The 15,777-nt window shown below is 42.3% G+C and overlaps 1 protein-coding gene across 2 annotated transcripts in view; it reads right to left on the bottom strand.

Moving 5' to 3' along the window:
* Positions 1-15,777, bottom strand: part of Fife (regulating synaptic membrane exocytosis protein fife) — a 53,960-nt gene that overhangs the window by 6,747 nt on the left and 31,436 nt on the right. The window contains exons 10-14 of one of the 2 annotated variants that reach the window (XM_017240769.3): positions 10,648-10,772; positions 10,105-10,324; positions 9,861-9,925; positions 3,379-3,560; positions 2,585-3,321 (exon numbers count right to left, since the gene is read on the bottom strand). In XM_017240769.3, coding sequence (XP_017096258.2) covers positions 2,585-3,321; positions 3,379-3,560; positions 9,861-9,925; positions 10,105-10,324; positions 10,648-10,772 — 1,329 coding nt within the window. Of the gene's footprint in view, positions 1-2,584; positions 3,322-3,378; positions 3,561-7,322; positions 8,674-9,860; positions 9,926-10,104; positions 10,325-10,647; positions 10,773-15,777 lie in introns of those variants that run through there. The other variant, XM_017240771.3, reaches the window with a different exon arrangement.

Below are 15,777 nucleotides of genomic sequence, written 5' to 3'. Positions count from 1 at the left end.
GTACACCAGGCAAAAATAAAATAAACGTCAAATAGACTTGGAGACAGCTGTCGTTTGTGTGGTGGTAGGGGGTGTTCACTGTACCCTGTACACAGGATGTGAAAGTACGTAAAAGGCGAAACGGAAAAGGAGGCCGGAGAAAGGGACTGGGAAAATGGAAGAAAGCCAGGCAAACCATAAGCGGCTTAATAATAACTGTCTTGCAAAGGAGAATCGAAAACGAAATCGAGTCGTACGGAAAAGAAAGTAACGCGAAAGTAAAACGAATAACGGAAACGAAAAATGAGAACTGTGAATGGAGAGTCGAGAATTGGAAAAAGCATATTGGCAGAGCAAGGAGAAAAACTTTTTCTGCTGAACAAGCACAATAATAGGGTTCGCCCCGACGACCTAAAGGAGCTGTCAATTCCCCGTCGCATGTACTATACATATATAAAAATGTACCCATTTCCCCACCTATGCTAATATGTGTGTGTGTGGAAAGCTAAAAATTTCCCAGACAGCTGCCGTGCTTATTTTCATATTTAACGGCTTGTTTGTGGCATATTTCGGCTTTGTTCTGTTATCGCGTCTCTCCGTTTATTTTTTATTTTACTTTCTTTTATACTCTTTTAAGGAGTATACGTCTCTTACCTTTATTAAAAATTCTTAAAAATCAGGATGGGATTAGGCCTATCTTTTTGACTCGAAATAGCCGTATCTGTGTGTCAGTCTATTACCATTCCTGTAGTTGCTTTCTTGGGTGTTAGGGTATAGAAGACCCGTCTTTCGTTACTTTTTTCCGCATTTACTTTCTTGGCTTTTAAAAGTTAATTTCAAGGCTGAGCTATTTCGCCGGATTCCCGTTGAAGGGTTTATGAGGGCGCCGAACTGTGGCGAAGCCAACAGGTAATAAGGCGTTTCTTAGAATGTGCCCATGACCCCCTGAAAAAAGTACACCCCCCATCCGTAAAAAATAACAAAAGACCCCTGCCCTCCAGCAGGAGCGGTGGCTTTGCATTTTAAACACAAAAATTTGTTGTGAAGCTTGGTGTGTGTTGGCTTTCCGAGTGACGACTCCCTCCGAGTTCTTTGGCGATGTGCTGTGAAAATAGCATCAATAAGCTTAAATAAGCCCCGGCATCAGAAGTTTTCTTGTGTCCTGGGACTGTCTCCACTGGATTATCAAGCGAGTGTGATTGTGGGTGCGTGTTTATTTATACATCTAATACGATTTGCACATACGAGTGGGTGTGTTGTGCGGAGTGCAGAGTGTGCGGTGTGTTGAGTGTGAAAGTAAGCATTAAGCGTTAATTAAGTGGCGGGCATGCAGCTAAATGGAATCGAAAAAAATTCCAGGAAAACACAGTCTCAGCTAATTAAGAGGGAAAACAGGCAGGCCGAAACCAAAATGCCAAAATGCCAAACGCAACTCAATCTCAATCTCAACTTAAGTTCATTTTGCATTCTTACCAGTGGTGAGTGGTGATGTAGTTTTTGGTGGTGTAGTTTATAGTGTTGTACTTGTAGTATCGTTGCATTTTACTTTTATTTACTCTTACACTTAATAAATAATTTGCCATAGCACAAGCGCTTGCCAGCTAAGCTCAATTTGTTGGGATTCTTGGCTGAACTTGGTTTTCTTGTATAATTTACAAAGGGTTTTCATTCTTCGGATTTATTTTTATTTTTTATATTATTTTTGGTTTGTCAGTATTCTGTATTGTGGTAACTGATGGTAGTGGTGCAGTGTGGTTGGTGGCTCATTCAAGAATGAGTTCCCCCTTTGTTGGGTTAAGCAAAGGAATTACTGAGAGATACTATTATAGGTATATATACGTATGTAGACAGGTGCTCTGAGGGCTTTAAATAAGTGGCTTTTTAGTTATTTAGTGCTTTATGCGTAAGTTGAATTTTTTTTGCTTTTAATTAAATCTTGTGTGACTTGGCTGGGACTTTGCATTTTCGTTTAGTGTTTGTTCCAGTTAGTGTAGGGTGTGTCAAAGCTTTGATAATGCGACACCGATATTGTGGCTAATAGAGGGAAAGACATGGAAGAAGACATTAGAGAGTGATAGACAGAGTGTTAAATAATTGTATGTTTTTTATAGCGAGTACGATGCAATGTCAGATATAGTGTCGGATACAGAGGGTGAGCGAAATAATCATCAGAATCAGACACAACTAGCAGCAAGGCACAGTTGAGGATTGTGTTTCAGTGAGAGAGAAAGAGAGAGGAAATTCAGAGCAAGAGAGATAGAGACATAGGGATATAGACTTTATAGCAGTGGAGGAGTACTATTAGCAAGGATTAATCGGCCCAGCGAGGTCCGGGTGGAGGAGGCCTAGAGGATCTCTCAGTTGGAAGGGCACAGTACATAGAAGTAAGTATATTTAGCATTATAGATCCTTCCATCTTCTTTTTGGAGACATGAAATAAGGATTCTCCAAGGATAACTTGCTTTTAACTTAAGAAATTATATTAACACTGTAATTATTGCCATTAAAGCTTATGAACCATTCCTTATTTCATGTCCTTCAAAATGTAATAACCCCTTAACCCCCAAAAATCAAAAATAAACATAAATTAAACCCCTCTACTCACGTCGCGATCCCATGCGCTTGTGCTGCTCAGTACCCAGGCTCATAGTCCTGCCCAGTTCGCCGCGCACAGCCTTCAAGGATTTCAAGATCTCATCCGGATCGCGTCGAGCCACGGACGAACGGCGCCTGCCCACCAAATAAGATGTGGGCGGCGTGGCCATGGCGTCCTCCTCCAGCCGATTCTTTTCGGCATCCTGGAAGCTCGATCGACGCGAGCCCGGCAATGAGCGCGAGAAGTCCTTGCCCAGCTGGTAGACCTCCACCTCCATGGTCTCCGACTGTGAGGAGCCGCGCCGCGAGCCGGCTATCCAGGCATGGTCGGGATGCAGTAGCGAGGTACCATCTCCGATGGAGTCTACATCATCGGAGATGGAGCGCTGCATGTTGTAGTCTCGTCTCAGCAGTCGAGTCACATCTCCACATGGAGCTCCGGCCCCGGCAGCGATGGATCCCCGAGGCGAAACACTCGGCGACTTGCTGATGCTGATGCCCCTCAGCCCCTTGGGGTCTTCCAGCCGACACCAGATGGCCTGGTCGTCCAGGAAGGCCTGCTGCAGCTCGATGCTGCACTCGCCCAGAAAGATGGATTCGGTGTGGGGCACCAGGTCCCACAGCTGGATGTCTATGTAGCGATCCATCAAGGTGTCGGCCTTCACATGGCCGAAGGTCAACGTGGCGTTCCAAATGGGATTCTGGGTGGGTCGGCTGACCTCCGTTTGTTGCACGCTGCCATCACCGCTGGAGAAGGAATAAAGGACCTCAGGAACTATCTCCTATTAGTCACATCTTACTTACCACTTGGGCAAAATGCGGACCTTGGCATAGGCCTCTGGCATATTTCCGTGGCCGTAGGCCTCGTCCCTCAAAGCCAGGTCGTCGCCGGCCATCAGGGAGACCACCAGCTCGTTCCGCTCGTTGTGGTACCAGACCTGGATCTGGACGCGACCGGTGACCAGCTTCTCGCGGGCAATTTGCTCCTGCAGCGACCAAAAAGCTTGTTAGTGGACTCTACCAGTTAGTCTCACCCGTCGGGGCGAGTTCCTGCCCCGCTTTTCGGATCTGAACGATCGCTAAGGAGTTTCGTATAGAGTATATCTGGACAAGATTCAACGGCCTACGGCCTATTGCCTAGAAAGCATTTGTGCGATAGTTTTTCGCCTATTTACAATTGTTGTCCTGCGGAACTTGGCGTGTTTGTCTCGCCTCGTTGTGTGGGTTTGTGTTCTGGATGTGTACATAACTGAACAGCAAATTAAAGCAATCAAAACGTAAATAAAACTAATTAAACGAGTGAGAACAAAGGGGGTGGTGGGGCTGGAGGGGTAGAGTGGGTGGTGGTGCAGCATGCTGGCTAAATTGCAGTGTGGATTGCCCTCGGGGCCTACTACTCAACAACACAAATACGAAAACACTCGAAAACACAGGCGCAGGCAACATAAATATAATGCAAATTTTGATGCACAACACCGTGTGTGTGTGTAGGTGGGTATGGAAGTGGGAGGTATTTACAAAAACACACACATTCATTCTGCAGAGATAAACAAAGGGAACCGCAAATGCAATCTGCCCCAGGGCGGTGTCTAGTGCTTTGTATGCCCCAAAACGGAAGTCATTGCGGTTCTGTGGTGCATGAAGGTCCTGCGATTGTTCCTAGTGCCGCATTAGGTGCTTCTACATGTGGGTACACCGAAAGTACACCGAACACCCCAAAGGAGCTAGTCCTTAATTGTGATTTAAATTTTTTTAGGAAACACAGAAACAGAAGCTCCTTATTAATACCCAGCTCGGTTAAACACTGACTACTTTTAATATTTATGACCTTGTCGGTTCTATTGAAATCCCTCGATTCTCTCGTTTTTTCCCCGTGTGCTAGTTGATAATATCGAGGCTTCATAACATATTCATAGCGTGTACATGTGAAACAGCAACACTATGCCGAATTGACTTTCTCCAATGCTGGATTCTCTGCAGCGGAAGCCGCCATATTGCAATAACGTGTAGCAAGCGGAAATGGCAGCCACACACTCACACAGACAGACATACGCTCATGAAACTTCGAACTGTTGCTGGGTAACTTTTTACGAGCAAACAACAACAAAAAAGAAAGTAAAATATTACATTATACGGCGCGCACTTCTCATCTGTGGAAATCGAATTCGTGTTGGGACTCTTTTATAAGGGAATCGGCATCGGGGAAGGGGAAGGGGTCGCGCAAAGGAATCGGGGAATTTATTTTTATCTACAGGTAAGCAGCAGGCACATGTACTTGCTGGATTATTGGAGTTTATCAGGCATCAGGCAGGCGCTGCGGCGATAAAAGCCTAAGCACTTGAAAACTTTCCACCCAGAATGGGCCAGGCCGAGGCCGAGGGCCTGTCGATAATAATAATGCGGATCCAGGTTCCAGTATCCCGGGCTGAATTGTTGTTAAAAGTTTTCTAATTTTCGACATTTCGAGCATATTATGCCTCCCAGCTGTCAATTAAAGGCTCCATCACCTGTTGCCGACAAGTCCCCGGGTGGGTGGGAGTACAAAAGTCGCTGCTAAGGTCCTTAAAGGGAACGAAATGAAAAACTGGCAAAGGAACTTGTACGGCAACTTGACACCTGCCCGGCGGTTTCTCAGGTATTCGATGGAAAGTTTCGGCTTGGCGACAAAAACAACCGCAAGCCACGGGGAATACGGCTGCTTCTGTTTCTCCATTTCTCCGTTTCTATGATTCTCTGCGGTGCCCCTTTCTCCCCCTCAGAAAGATAACTCGATGTGACACAAAAGTTTTGGCGACAAAAGTTGCGTATGAATAATAAACACAGACATGCCAGTGAATGGAAAATACAGAGATACACACAGTAAGATAGAGAGATATAAATTGTATAAAAATTATCCACACAATTAAATATTTCATATGCTAAATGTACAGAGAAGGAAACAACGAACAAAGTTTCATACAATAGATATTTACAGAGTCTTAAATAAGCTGGAAACAAAATGGCGGATTCTCCATGTTCTTTTTCTCAGTTTTCGTAAATCTGAAAGGGGGAATCCGTCTTATGTTTCCAGCTGTGATGCTAATAGAACTCATAACGCGTCATATGCAAAATGATTACATTCAATAAATCAATCAATCATCGCTTGGAGTCGAGGTGGCGTGGAAAAGCAGGGTAGCTCGATAAGTCAATCACACTGCAATCAATTGGATGACAGTCATATTACACTGTTTTAAATTTGTACATATAGATTATATATTTTGCTTTGTTTCGGCCTTGCCGCCTCGCTTTTGAGGTTTCTGTATCAGGTTTTTGTTCAAGTTCGGTTAAATGTTTTCTTGCATTTTGGTATTTTCTGTTTATGTAGCCATAACTCGTGCCAGCTGGGGTTACATTTTGGTTGTACAGGAAATGAAAATTAAGTTCATATACAATCAGCAATGTATTGGTTATTGGTTGTTTATTTATATAGTATTTATCGTTTTTAGTTGCAATTGCAGTTTTGAGGTTTTAAGGAGAAATGCTAATCGATTTAAGATTCAAGATTCAAGAGCCACTAAATGCTAGTCAAACAAATTTTGTAGGCTTAGGCGTAGGTTTTATGCAAATAAGGCCAAAATGCAAACGAAATCAAAGTGATGTACTCAAGGACTCTAAGGAGAGGAAACCGAACCGAACCAAAGGAAACCAAAGCAAAACCAGAACTCAAATGAAATCAAAACAAATGGAATCGCAAATCAGGCAAACCTAAAACAGTACTTAACGTTGTATTGTGTTGTGTCTTTTATATTTTCTACCATAATTATTCTCTCTGCGATTCTCTCCAATCGCCAGTGTTGGCAGCCTGACGGATCGTTTTCTATATCTATATATGTATTTATGAAAAATTGGGTACATTGGCGCACAATAAGCTTTTGTTTCGATAATAAATGCACACTGAAGGGCATCGTTACGGGGCGCCTTGGATCGCCTCGGAAGTGCAGAACAAATACAACACTCTAGCTGATAGTTCTAGCCGGTAGCTGACAGATATGTATATTTATATATATAGTATTTGTGGGATATACAGGGCGGGGCAGCGTCATAATTAAAGAGTCGGGTGGTTTATGCAAAGCCAAACTGAACAGATCCAAAACAAGCGAAACGAGACGAGAAAGCGTTAGAATCGAGACGAAAGTAAAGGTAAACATTTGCTAAGCGAAAGCCAAACAAAAGCTCATAAATTGACAGACAGAGAGAGCGTGGAAGGTGGAAATTGTATACAGGAGGAGAACAGGGCGTATACGCAACGCAACAAACGAATATGGAATCGGAATAGGAATCGGAATGTGGAACTTAAAACGAAAGCGAACCGAAAAAGAAAAACAAAAAAACAAGAAAAAAGTTGAAAGCAAATCGTAATGCAGCATTACATAAAATCAAAAGGAGAAAGCGCACTTTACAATAAATATTATTTTTGAATGGGTCTTTACAAAATATATATGGGTATCTTATGCGAATATACGAATAGAACCTGGCTATGTTACAAGAACCTGGCTTGGCCAAGGGAAGGGGCTAATAATAGTAGTTACTTTTCTAGATTGTTTTTCCACTAGCTGGGGGTTGGGTTCTGGGTGTGCTATAACTGTACAAGGTATCTCTAAACAAAAAAAAACTGAAGGTATTCCGAGTAGACTATATTGTATATTTATAATGGTGGGGAGGCTCAATGTACAGGGTAGTACTGTGTTAGAGTTGCTTTGTTCATTTACCATTTGAGTGATGGCTTCGATGGGTTGGAGGGTTGCAGGGTTTGCTGGATTGCAGGCTGGTAGGGGCTGGAACTGGGGCTAAAGGAGACGTGGTCCGCTGTTGCTGCTTTCAAAAGGATAAAGCAAGTCCTGCCAAGAGATATCTCAATTCGCACGCTTTTGCGTTTTGTTTTTGCAGTTAAATAGAGAGACTTTATTTTCACATTTCTTTTTTGTTCTTCTGCCATTCCAGAATCAGATTCAGAATTAGATTTAGAGTTAGTTTTTAGGTTTCTAGCACATTGGTACGCTGGTATACGCATTAGTGACTAATAACTGGATGTTCAAAGTGGTTGTCTTATTTACGTTTTGTTTACACATTATATATTTTTGTATCGTATATAGCATAGATATTGGATTGTGGATTAATCTCAACCTCGAGCTGCTCTGTTAGTGCATGTAATCGTTAAAAAATCTCACATCAGTTTTCACTTCTCTAGGGACCCTATTCCTCTCCTGCCCAAAAACGCGACCATGTGCTGTGATTTTGTAAAGGTTTCATAAATCTAGTACAATAATTCAGTTACAGGTATAGTTACAGTTAACAGTAAACAGTTACAGTTACAGTTGCAGTTTCTGTTACAATTAAATTTAGTTATTACGATTACAGGTATATAATATATATATATTAGGTATATTTATAGGTAAGTCATGTTCGTGTGTAGGCTATACAAAAGTATCGTGATCGAATTCAATCAAAGTTATCACCCATCTGACAGGAGTTACATAGCTACAAAGCATCTGGTAAAGGTTTTTGGTTTTATGCGAATAATTTCAGTTACTTTCTTTCTTAGTTAGTTGATTGGAAAATGATTCTCTTCTCCTAGCACTTGGTTTCCATGATTCTTAAATACGAATAAGCTATTTTATGTTATATGTAGGTGGGCTCCACAATGGTTGCATCCGTTTCCGTTTTCGTTTTCGGTTCTGCCTCTGCTTCCGTTTCCGCTTTTTTTTAAACATTTACAAACATGGCACTAACATTGACATACATACACAAATACAAACGCGTATAGGTGTAGCATATAGAGAGGTGTTAATTACACGGATAGCATATGACTTGTACTTGGATTTCTTGGGTTCATTGGCTTAAAAACACATTTAAACATTTCAACAACAAATACTACTACTTTTCATTTCAATTTCATTTTCTTTCTTTTTTTAGTTTCCAATTCGGTTCGTTTTTTAAATTCATCTTACTAATATTATATATGTATAGGTATATATAGTTAATAACATTTAAAACACACACAAATATCGTTAAACTCTGTTCGCTACAAATTTTCACTAGTAACATTTATAAAGATTTGTATGTATGTATCATATAACTGCATAGGTACGGACCCGAATCTAGGCCATTACATTATCATTGTAATATATCGTAGGTTTTCTGTAGGTCTTGTTCCTTTGTTATTATTGTATCGATTCGTAGAGCTCGTAGAGAAGATTCGGTTCTACTCAAGCGCTATTTGGGGATACGGGAGACTAGCACAAAATTCGTTTCTCCATCGGAGATAGAGCCGAGTGTTAGTGTTATCATAGACACGAACGACCACTAAGTAGTTAAAACTTTATACGAGTACGTTCTCTTAAACCTCTATTGTTTGGTGCTTTGTTCTTACTGTGTCCCGGGGGCAATTGGATTGCCCGCGGGGAAGAAGGCTTCAACCAAGGAAAAAACAGACTTGAAACGAAGGTCTCCACATCTTTGAGCACATCTATTTAAAATTTAAATACAGTTCTCGCTGACTACGCTTAGCCTTTACGCTTAGTTTATGTATTTTATTAACCGTCTACACACGTTAGTTGGGCATGTTAGTAATATTGTATTAAATATTATGTAGTTTCTCGAATCACTAAGTTCTACCAACACCGAAAAATGAATATATGTGGGTACATTTTGTGGTTATATGACAAAGTATAGCAATGAACACATTTAGCCACTTCGCATGGTAAGTAATCGGTAGTAATCGAAAAGTAAAAACTCGAAACAATCGAAACAAATCGAAAACCGAGGTGGGAACACATATAGAAAATGAAGAAATGTATTACTCATTTAGCTACGTAATTATATTTTGGGTATGAATGTAGTGTTTTTCAATAATCAAAATCAAAATATTAAAATCCAAATCGAAATCGTTGAATCAGTGAGACTAGAAAAGGTGAGTTTAATACGAGTATTTATATATAGGTTTCATATATATCTTTTAGCATGGAAGCTGCAATCAAATACGAAGAGTTCAATTCATTTTGTGAGCACTTTGTGAAAGCTGAAATCGTGTGGAAAACTGCTGCTGCGAATGCTGAAGCTGCATTTAATAGCTACTTTATATATGTAGTATATATGTATTTGGTAATTTGTATTTTAGTTTGGCTTGCTGCACGTAGCTCGGTGTATTTCTTTTTATACTTTTCATGTTTTTTAATCAACATTGTACTGCGACTGCCGCCGCAGCTCAACTCCTTACACAAACGAAATATAACAAAATAGTTTTATACCGGAGTTTTTGGTAATTTCCGTCTAGTTGGCGATGCTGGTGATTTGTCTGTGGTGGTTTCGGGTTCTGTTTTCATATTTTTTATTTTTTGCGACAATGTTTTCGACAAGAGGTAACAAGAAACGAGAGCAACAAACGAAAATTATGTAAATGTCATAGTTGTTTACTTACAAGGTATATCTTATAGGTTTGGTATGCAGAGTATTTACAGGATGTGGAGCTCTTGTGTCGCCACAAACACTTACCCGCTATGAGGCCCAGGCCCACTGGCCCGTCGCCCGACCGTCTGGGTCCACTCTGCCCGCCGGCGTTGCCCGGAGGAAGGTTCTCGTCGAACAGATCACACATGCGGAAGTCCGTGGCGTGCTCCACAAGAAGCTCTACAATGTCCCCAGTGCGGTCCATGATGGAGCAAACCTCCTCGAAGCTTCTGTCGATCAGAGACATGCCGTTCCACTCGAGAATCTGAATGTCAAAATACTTTATTACTATCAGCTGCCCCTTTAGGCCCTCTAACCATATTTTAAAAGTCAATAAATTCGGATGAGTTTAGAGTGGAAAGCCTCTTTTGTGTTTACTAGTAATTTTTGTTAAAACCCATAACTCATGGCAAGTGGCCGTGTTTACAGAGTGTTGAAAATATGCCATCCAGAGATCATCAATCATGTGCTATTAATTTCGGGACGACAGCTGGCAGAATTTGCACTGCGGTTGGCCGCGTTTCGGCACCCTTTTCATCATCATTTGCTAGCCAGGCTTAAAGCCCCAGGACACCCAACCCCACTTACCTTGTCGCCCTGCTGCAGGCCATTCTTTTCGGCCGCTCCGCCCGGGACAGTCCAAACAATATAGGCGAAAAGTCTGCCATCGGCTCCAGTTTTTCCACCGACGACGCGCATTCCAAAGCCACGTGCTGCATTGCGGGAGGAGTAGGGAAAAATTTAATAAGAACTGGCTCACGAACTGGGCGATTATGTACTGAGACGGGTACAAAATAATCAATAGACGGGCTCTTGAACTGGCCTGGCCGAAAGGAAAATCGGAGACTGTGACTAGGCACGTACTCGGAGATACAGATACAAATTTCGGGCATGTGGCAACAATTTGCGTTGATTTCATTTGCACTTTGCAGTGCCTCGAAACCCAAACGAACCTAGGGAAACTTCCACCAAACTCACATTGCGTATACGCCCCGTTGCCCTGCAAACAGCGAGTGTCTGATAAGTTTTTGTGCTTAGTCAACGTATTTTGGTCTCGTTTTTGGTCCGCAGGATGGATGATGTGTTGCTGTGGATTTTCGAGTGCCTTACTTTGTTTCTTTTCTCTCCCAAAAATTTGTGCTTGTGCGGTCTTGGACCTGAACTTGACCCCTTTTGACATTTATTGCAGCTCAAGTGTGCCAAATGTGTGCTTTCGAGGGCGATCTCATTCAGTGAATTCGTTGGCCAACAAATCCAAACAATTTAATTAATATAATTGCAATTTGGGGCGGGTGCAGTTCGGTCTCAAGTACTTATCATTCGACGCAGAAAACTAATTTCAACAATTTGTGCACCGAAAACTTGCGAAAGCGGATTTCCGGCGCTCCCTTTTGAACTCACGGTTCCGAAGCCTGGCAGTTGAACAATTTCAACGATTTGGGTACACAGAGAAAAACAAGGATTTTCAATCATTCACACTACTCTATATATTGCATAGAATTCTTTTCTGTGTGTCTGCTGACAATGGCCAAAAAAGTTAACCAGCCACCGAAGCGGCGATGACAAAGAAATTGTGTCTCGAAGGTGAGCCGGGAAGCAGTCAAGATGAGGAGCCAGGAAGGAGCCTGCAAGCACCACGAAGTGTGGGACAGGACACTGTGACAGCCTGACAGGAGGGCCAAGTTTTGCGCAGGAAATGGCGGCAAACTTGGGCGCCCGGCAGTATGCAATAAAATGTTGCGCATCCGCCATTGCTGTTGATTCAGGCGCATTGATACCCAATTAGGATAAGGCGGCGTTTTTCTCCTTTTATTCTGCCCGTTTGTGTTGAGTGTGTTTTAATCAAAACTTTTTTCCATCTTCTCGCCTAAAGACAGCAATAAAAACGAAATAAATAAAACGCAAATCCTTTGCCTGACAAGCCAGCAAAAAAACAGGAAAAGCGGAAAAGATTATTCATTCGATGACGCAACAGTTTTGGGCAACTCGCGAATACTGGCCATTTGCCTTTAAGCCGGCACTTAACATGGCCGAAATGAGCGCGGGCTGAGTGAAATTTTCGATTCGTTTTGGCCGTAAAAATCATGAGAAGGCACCCGGAATCTGAGCCGTGAGGTGAGGTTCGAGTCCTTTGTCTCATTGTTCTCGGACGGTCGGCTGTCCTTTTCCGTGCGTATTTGCCATTCTTGGCCTGGCCACTTTTATGATACAATTTGTTTGCCGGATGGCCGACAATTTTTTATGTGGCCATCATTGGGATTTAATAAGCCGGCCCAGCCAAACAGCCGGACAGCCGGAGAGCTAACAGCCAACACACACAAAGGTGTGTTTACGGCCGGAGGGTCCAAGGGGTTATTCCTATTTCGGGTATCCCTTTTCTTTGTGGCCTAAGGACCATAAATATGCCGGCAAATTGAATCAACATTTGTATGTAGGTCATTAGGGCCAGGACTTTGCTTTGAAAGCAAATACCCTCAACCCTCAGCAGGATAACAAAAAAAATAAATAAAAACCCGAAAAGGAAAGGCTGACAGACTGGGAAGGATTTTCCCTTTAATTGGAAAACTAACTACCTAAGCTGTGTATTTTGCAACTTTCTACCTTTGGGTTTCTTCTCAAAGTTTTAAAATGTACGTCCTGGCCATTGCAGGTCCTTCCATCCTTCACATGCTCCACATCTTCCTAATGACATTAACTGTGCAAACTTTTAGCTGACACACATTGAACGACTTAATCGATGCCACACCTGCGTTCTGCATCCTCGATTCTGCATCCTTGGGGGAACAGGTTCCGGGAAAGTGGGTGGATGAGTCATGAGCATGAGCGATATAGTGGCTCCTATCAACTGCCATAAAAATTGGCTCTTAATTAAACTAGGAGAGCAAAAGACATGCTAGCGATATCCTGGCTTCGGTTTTCTCTAGAATAAACTAATAAACGAGTTCAATACTGTAACTCAAGGTAAACGCTGAGCTTAAATACAAGATAGAAGAGACAATGTACTTTCGGGCAAGCCGTAATCCTGTTTAGACAAATTTTCAAATCGATTTTTTGCAAATTTTTCTGGGAGGTCCCCTTACAAAATTGTAAAAAAAATTGTGTAGCGAAGGCCATATCTTTGCCAATATTCACCCGATGCCAATATTCATTCCATTGCGGAGTACCTCAAACGATTTGTAGGACTATTTCCCACGAAACTGCATCAAAATCTAACAACAAATTTTCAAATCGATTTTTTGAAAATTTTTCCAGGGGGTCCCCTTCAAAAAATGTGAAAATGCATGGTTGAACATTTTGGCCCCAAGCGAAGGCCATATCTTTGCCAATATTGCTCCGATTCTTGAGCGGAATACCTTAAACGATTTGTAAATCTATTCTCCACCAATCTGCATCAAAATCCCACAACAAATTTTCAAATCGATTTTTTGAAAATTTTTCCAGGGGGTCCCCTTCAAAAAATGTGAAAATGCATGGTTGAACATTTTGGCCCCAAGCGAAGGCCATATCTTTGCCAATATTGCTCCGATTCTGGAGCGGAATACCTTAAGCGATTTGTAGTTTTATTCTCCACCAATCTGCATCAAAATGCCACAACAAATTTTTGGATCGATTTTTTTTCAATTTTTCCAGGGGGAAAAATTTAAAAAAATGTGAAAATGCATGGTTGTACATTTTGGCCCCAAGCGAAGGCCATATCTTTGCCAATATTCACCCGATTCCCTAGCCAAATACCTCAATCGATTTGTAGGACTATTTCCCACCAAACTGCATCAAAATCTTACAACAAATTTTCAAATCGATTTTTTGCAAATTTTTCTAGGGGGTGCCCTTTCAAAATTGTGAAAATGCTCGGGAACGACATTATGGCCCCATTGAAGGCCATATCTTTGCCAATATTTACCCGATTCCTTTGCGGAATACCTTTATGCTTATGAGGCGTTAAACTATGAAAAAGCGGCCAAGCTAGCAGTTAATGCTAAGGACTTTTGCAGGAAAGTGGTAGTCTGCCACCTGTTGCCACAAAAGGGGGCACGCAACGGCTGAGCCTGAGGTTCGTGATTTGCCGCCATAAACTTGGGGGAGTGTGTAGCGGGTCTGCCTCATGAGGATGCATAAAATTTCATTAGGCGTGTTAAGGCGCCATTTGGCGGGACACTCCCCCGGAGTCTATTTCCCCCACGATTAACAGTTGCCATCGGACATCGTTGGGAACACTTAGAGTGCTGCATAATTGAAGGCCAGAACCGCAACAGAAAGCGAATGCGAGTGCGATTGCGATTGCTGGCTGGCTGGGATTCAATTACATGGCCCATCGAGACCCAGCACGGTGAATGCTTAATTAAACTCTTCCATTAGTTGTTGAGCGAGTGCAGGGTGGCTAATTAGCACAGTGCAGGGGTGCACCTGCCAAAGTTAATGCGAAAAAGTGTAACATGCTTTCGGGCCCTGCTGCACTGAAATTACAAGCCATCATCGCGAGCAGTTCGTCTTTTGTGTTTCGCCTTCCCCGTCCCAGTCAGTCGATATATCAAGGAAATTGCAGCACAGCTGCCACCACAAGCCACAGCCACGCATGTGAAGGAGCTCAGGTAGGAGCCGGCAGCAAGGATAAGGACACGGATATGGGGTTGTATACTACAACGAATGCCAGCATCGAAGCAGCCAGGCAGCCAAGCCAAGGAAATGGTTTAGCACATTAAAATTCCACTTGCTTCGCCGCATATCAAATATGTCGGGTAAGCAGGCAGGCAGACAAGAATGTATAGACAAGGCTCCCGGGAGTGGGTTTAGCTCGTGATATTCTCCATATAGCCACCCACTTGCTATACATTCTTTGGATGCAGCAGTCTTGTGCGTATTTGTTGGGTATTGACATTTTTTTATGATATGCAAATTGAAATTTTATATTAGCAAGCGCACGTCTCGCAGGTGGCTAACCGACAGGAAAAAAAGGGGAAAAACTTATGAACGCAGCTTCCGACTTTGCCAGCCAGCGGCTAGTTATTTTGATTGGAATTATAGGTGCCTCCTCAGAGGCTCTTCATTTTCTTTCCCGGAAGCTTCTTGGCAAATAGTTAAGGCTTTAAGTTGTTTAAATACGGCTTAAAATAAAGAACACTTCCATAACTCAAAGTTATACAAAGAAAACAGTCTTTGCGGAAACTATAGTTAATCATTTTCAATAGTGTGTAGTCCTCTCTGAGGAAAATCAATTTCCACTTTTTATTTTCATAAAATTTCCATTCGTTTCCTTAACTCGTCTGCCAGTTTTCTGTCTTTTGAAATTCAGTGATGCCCTTGTCGAGAGTGCATCTAAACGTCGAAAAATAACCCCCAAGGTGGAGGATGGGGAACTGCCTGTGTGGACACTGGTCGGGATGCTGCCCACTTTTTATTGTGAATCCTAGCAAGCCATGCATGCATATGCCAAACATTCGTGGCATTATTATTTATGGTCAGCAAGGCGTAAACTTTGCATTGCCACTCGCCTCCGTTCAGTTTTCGATTTTTTCTCGATTTTTCTTCTTGTTTTTGAAAAAATTTGCTTTGAATTCTAATGCAGGACTCTGGGTCGAGTCACGTTCATATTGTATTGATTTTCATGCTTCGCGTCCACTGACGATAATTAAAAATTCATTTGGCCAGCTCCTGCTCCGGCTCCTGCTGCTGCTATTCCTGGCTGACTGAATGACTGGCCCCTTGAGGTATGCAACAAAA

The sequence above is a fragment of the Drosophila bipectinata genome, chromosome 3L (assembly GCF_030179905.1).
Source record: "Drosophila bipectinata strain 14024-0381.07 chromosome 3L, DbipHiC1v2, whole genome shotgun sequence".
NCBI lineage: Eukaryota > Metazoa > Arthropoda > Insecta > Diptera > Drosophilidae > Drosophila > Drosophila bipectinata.
The sequence above is the reverse complement of the archived record's forward strand: the minus strand, read 5'-3'. Positions and strand labels throughout refer to the sequence as shown.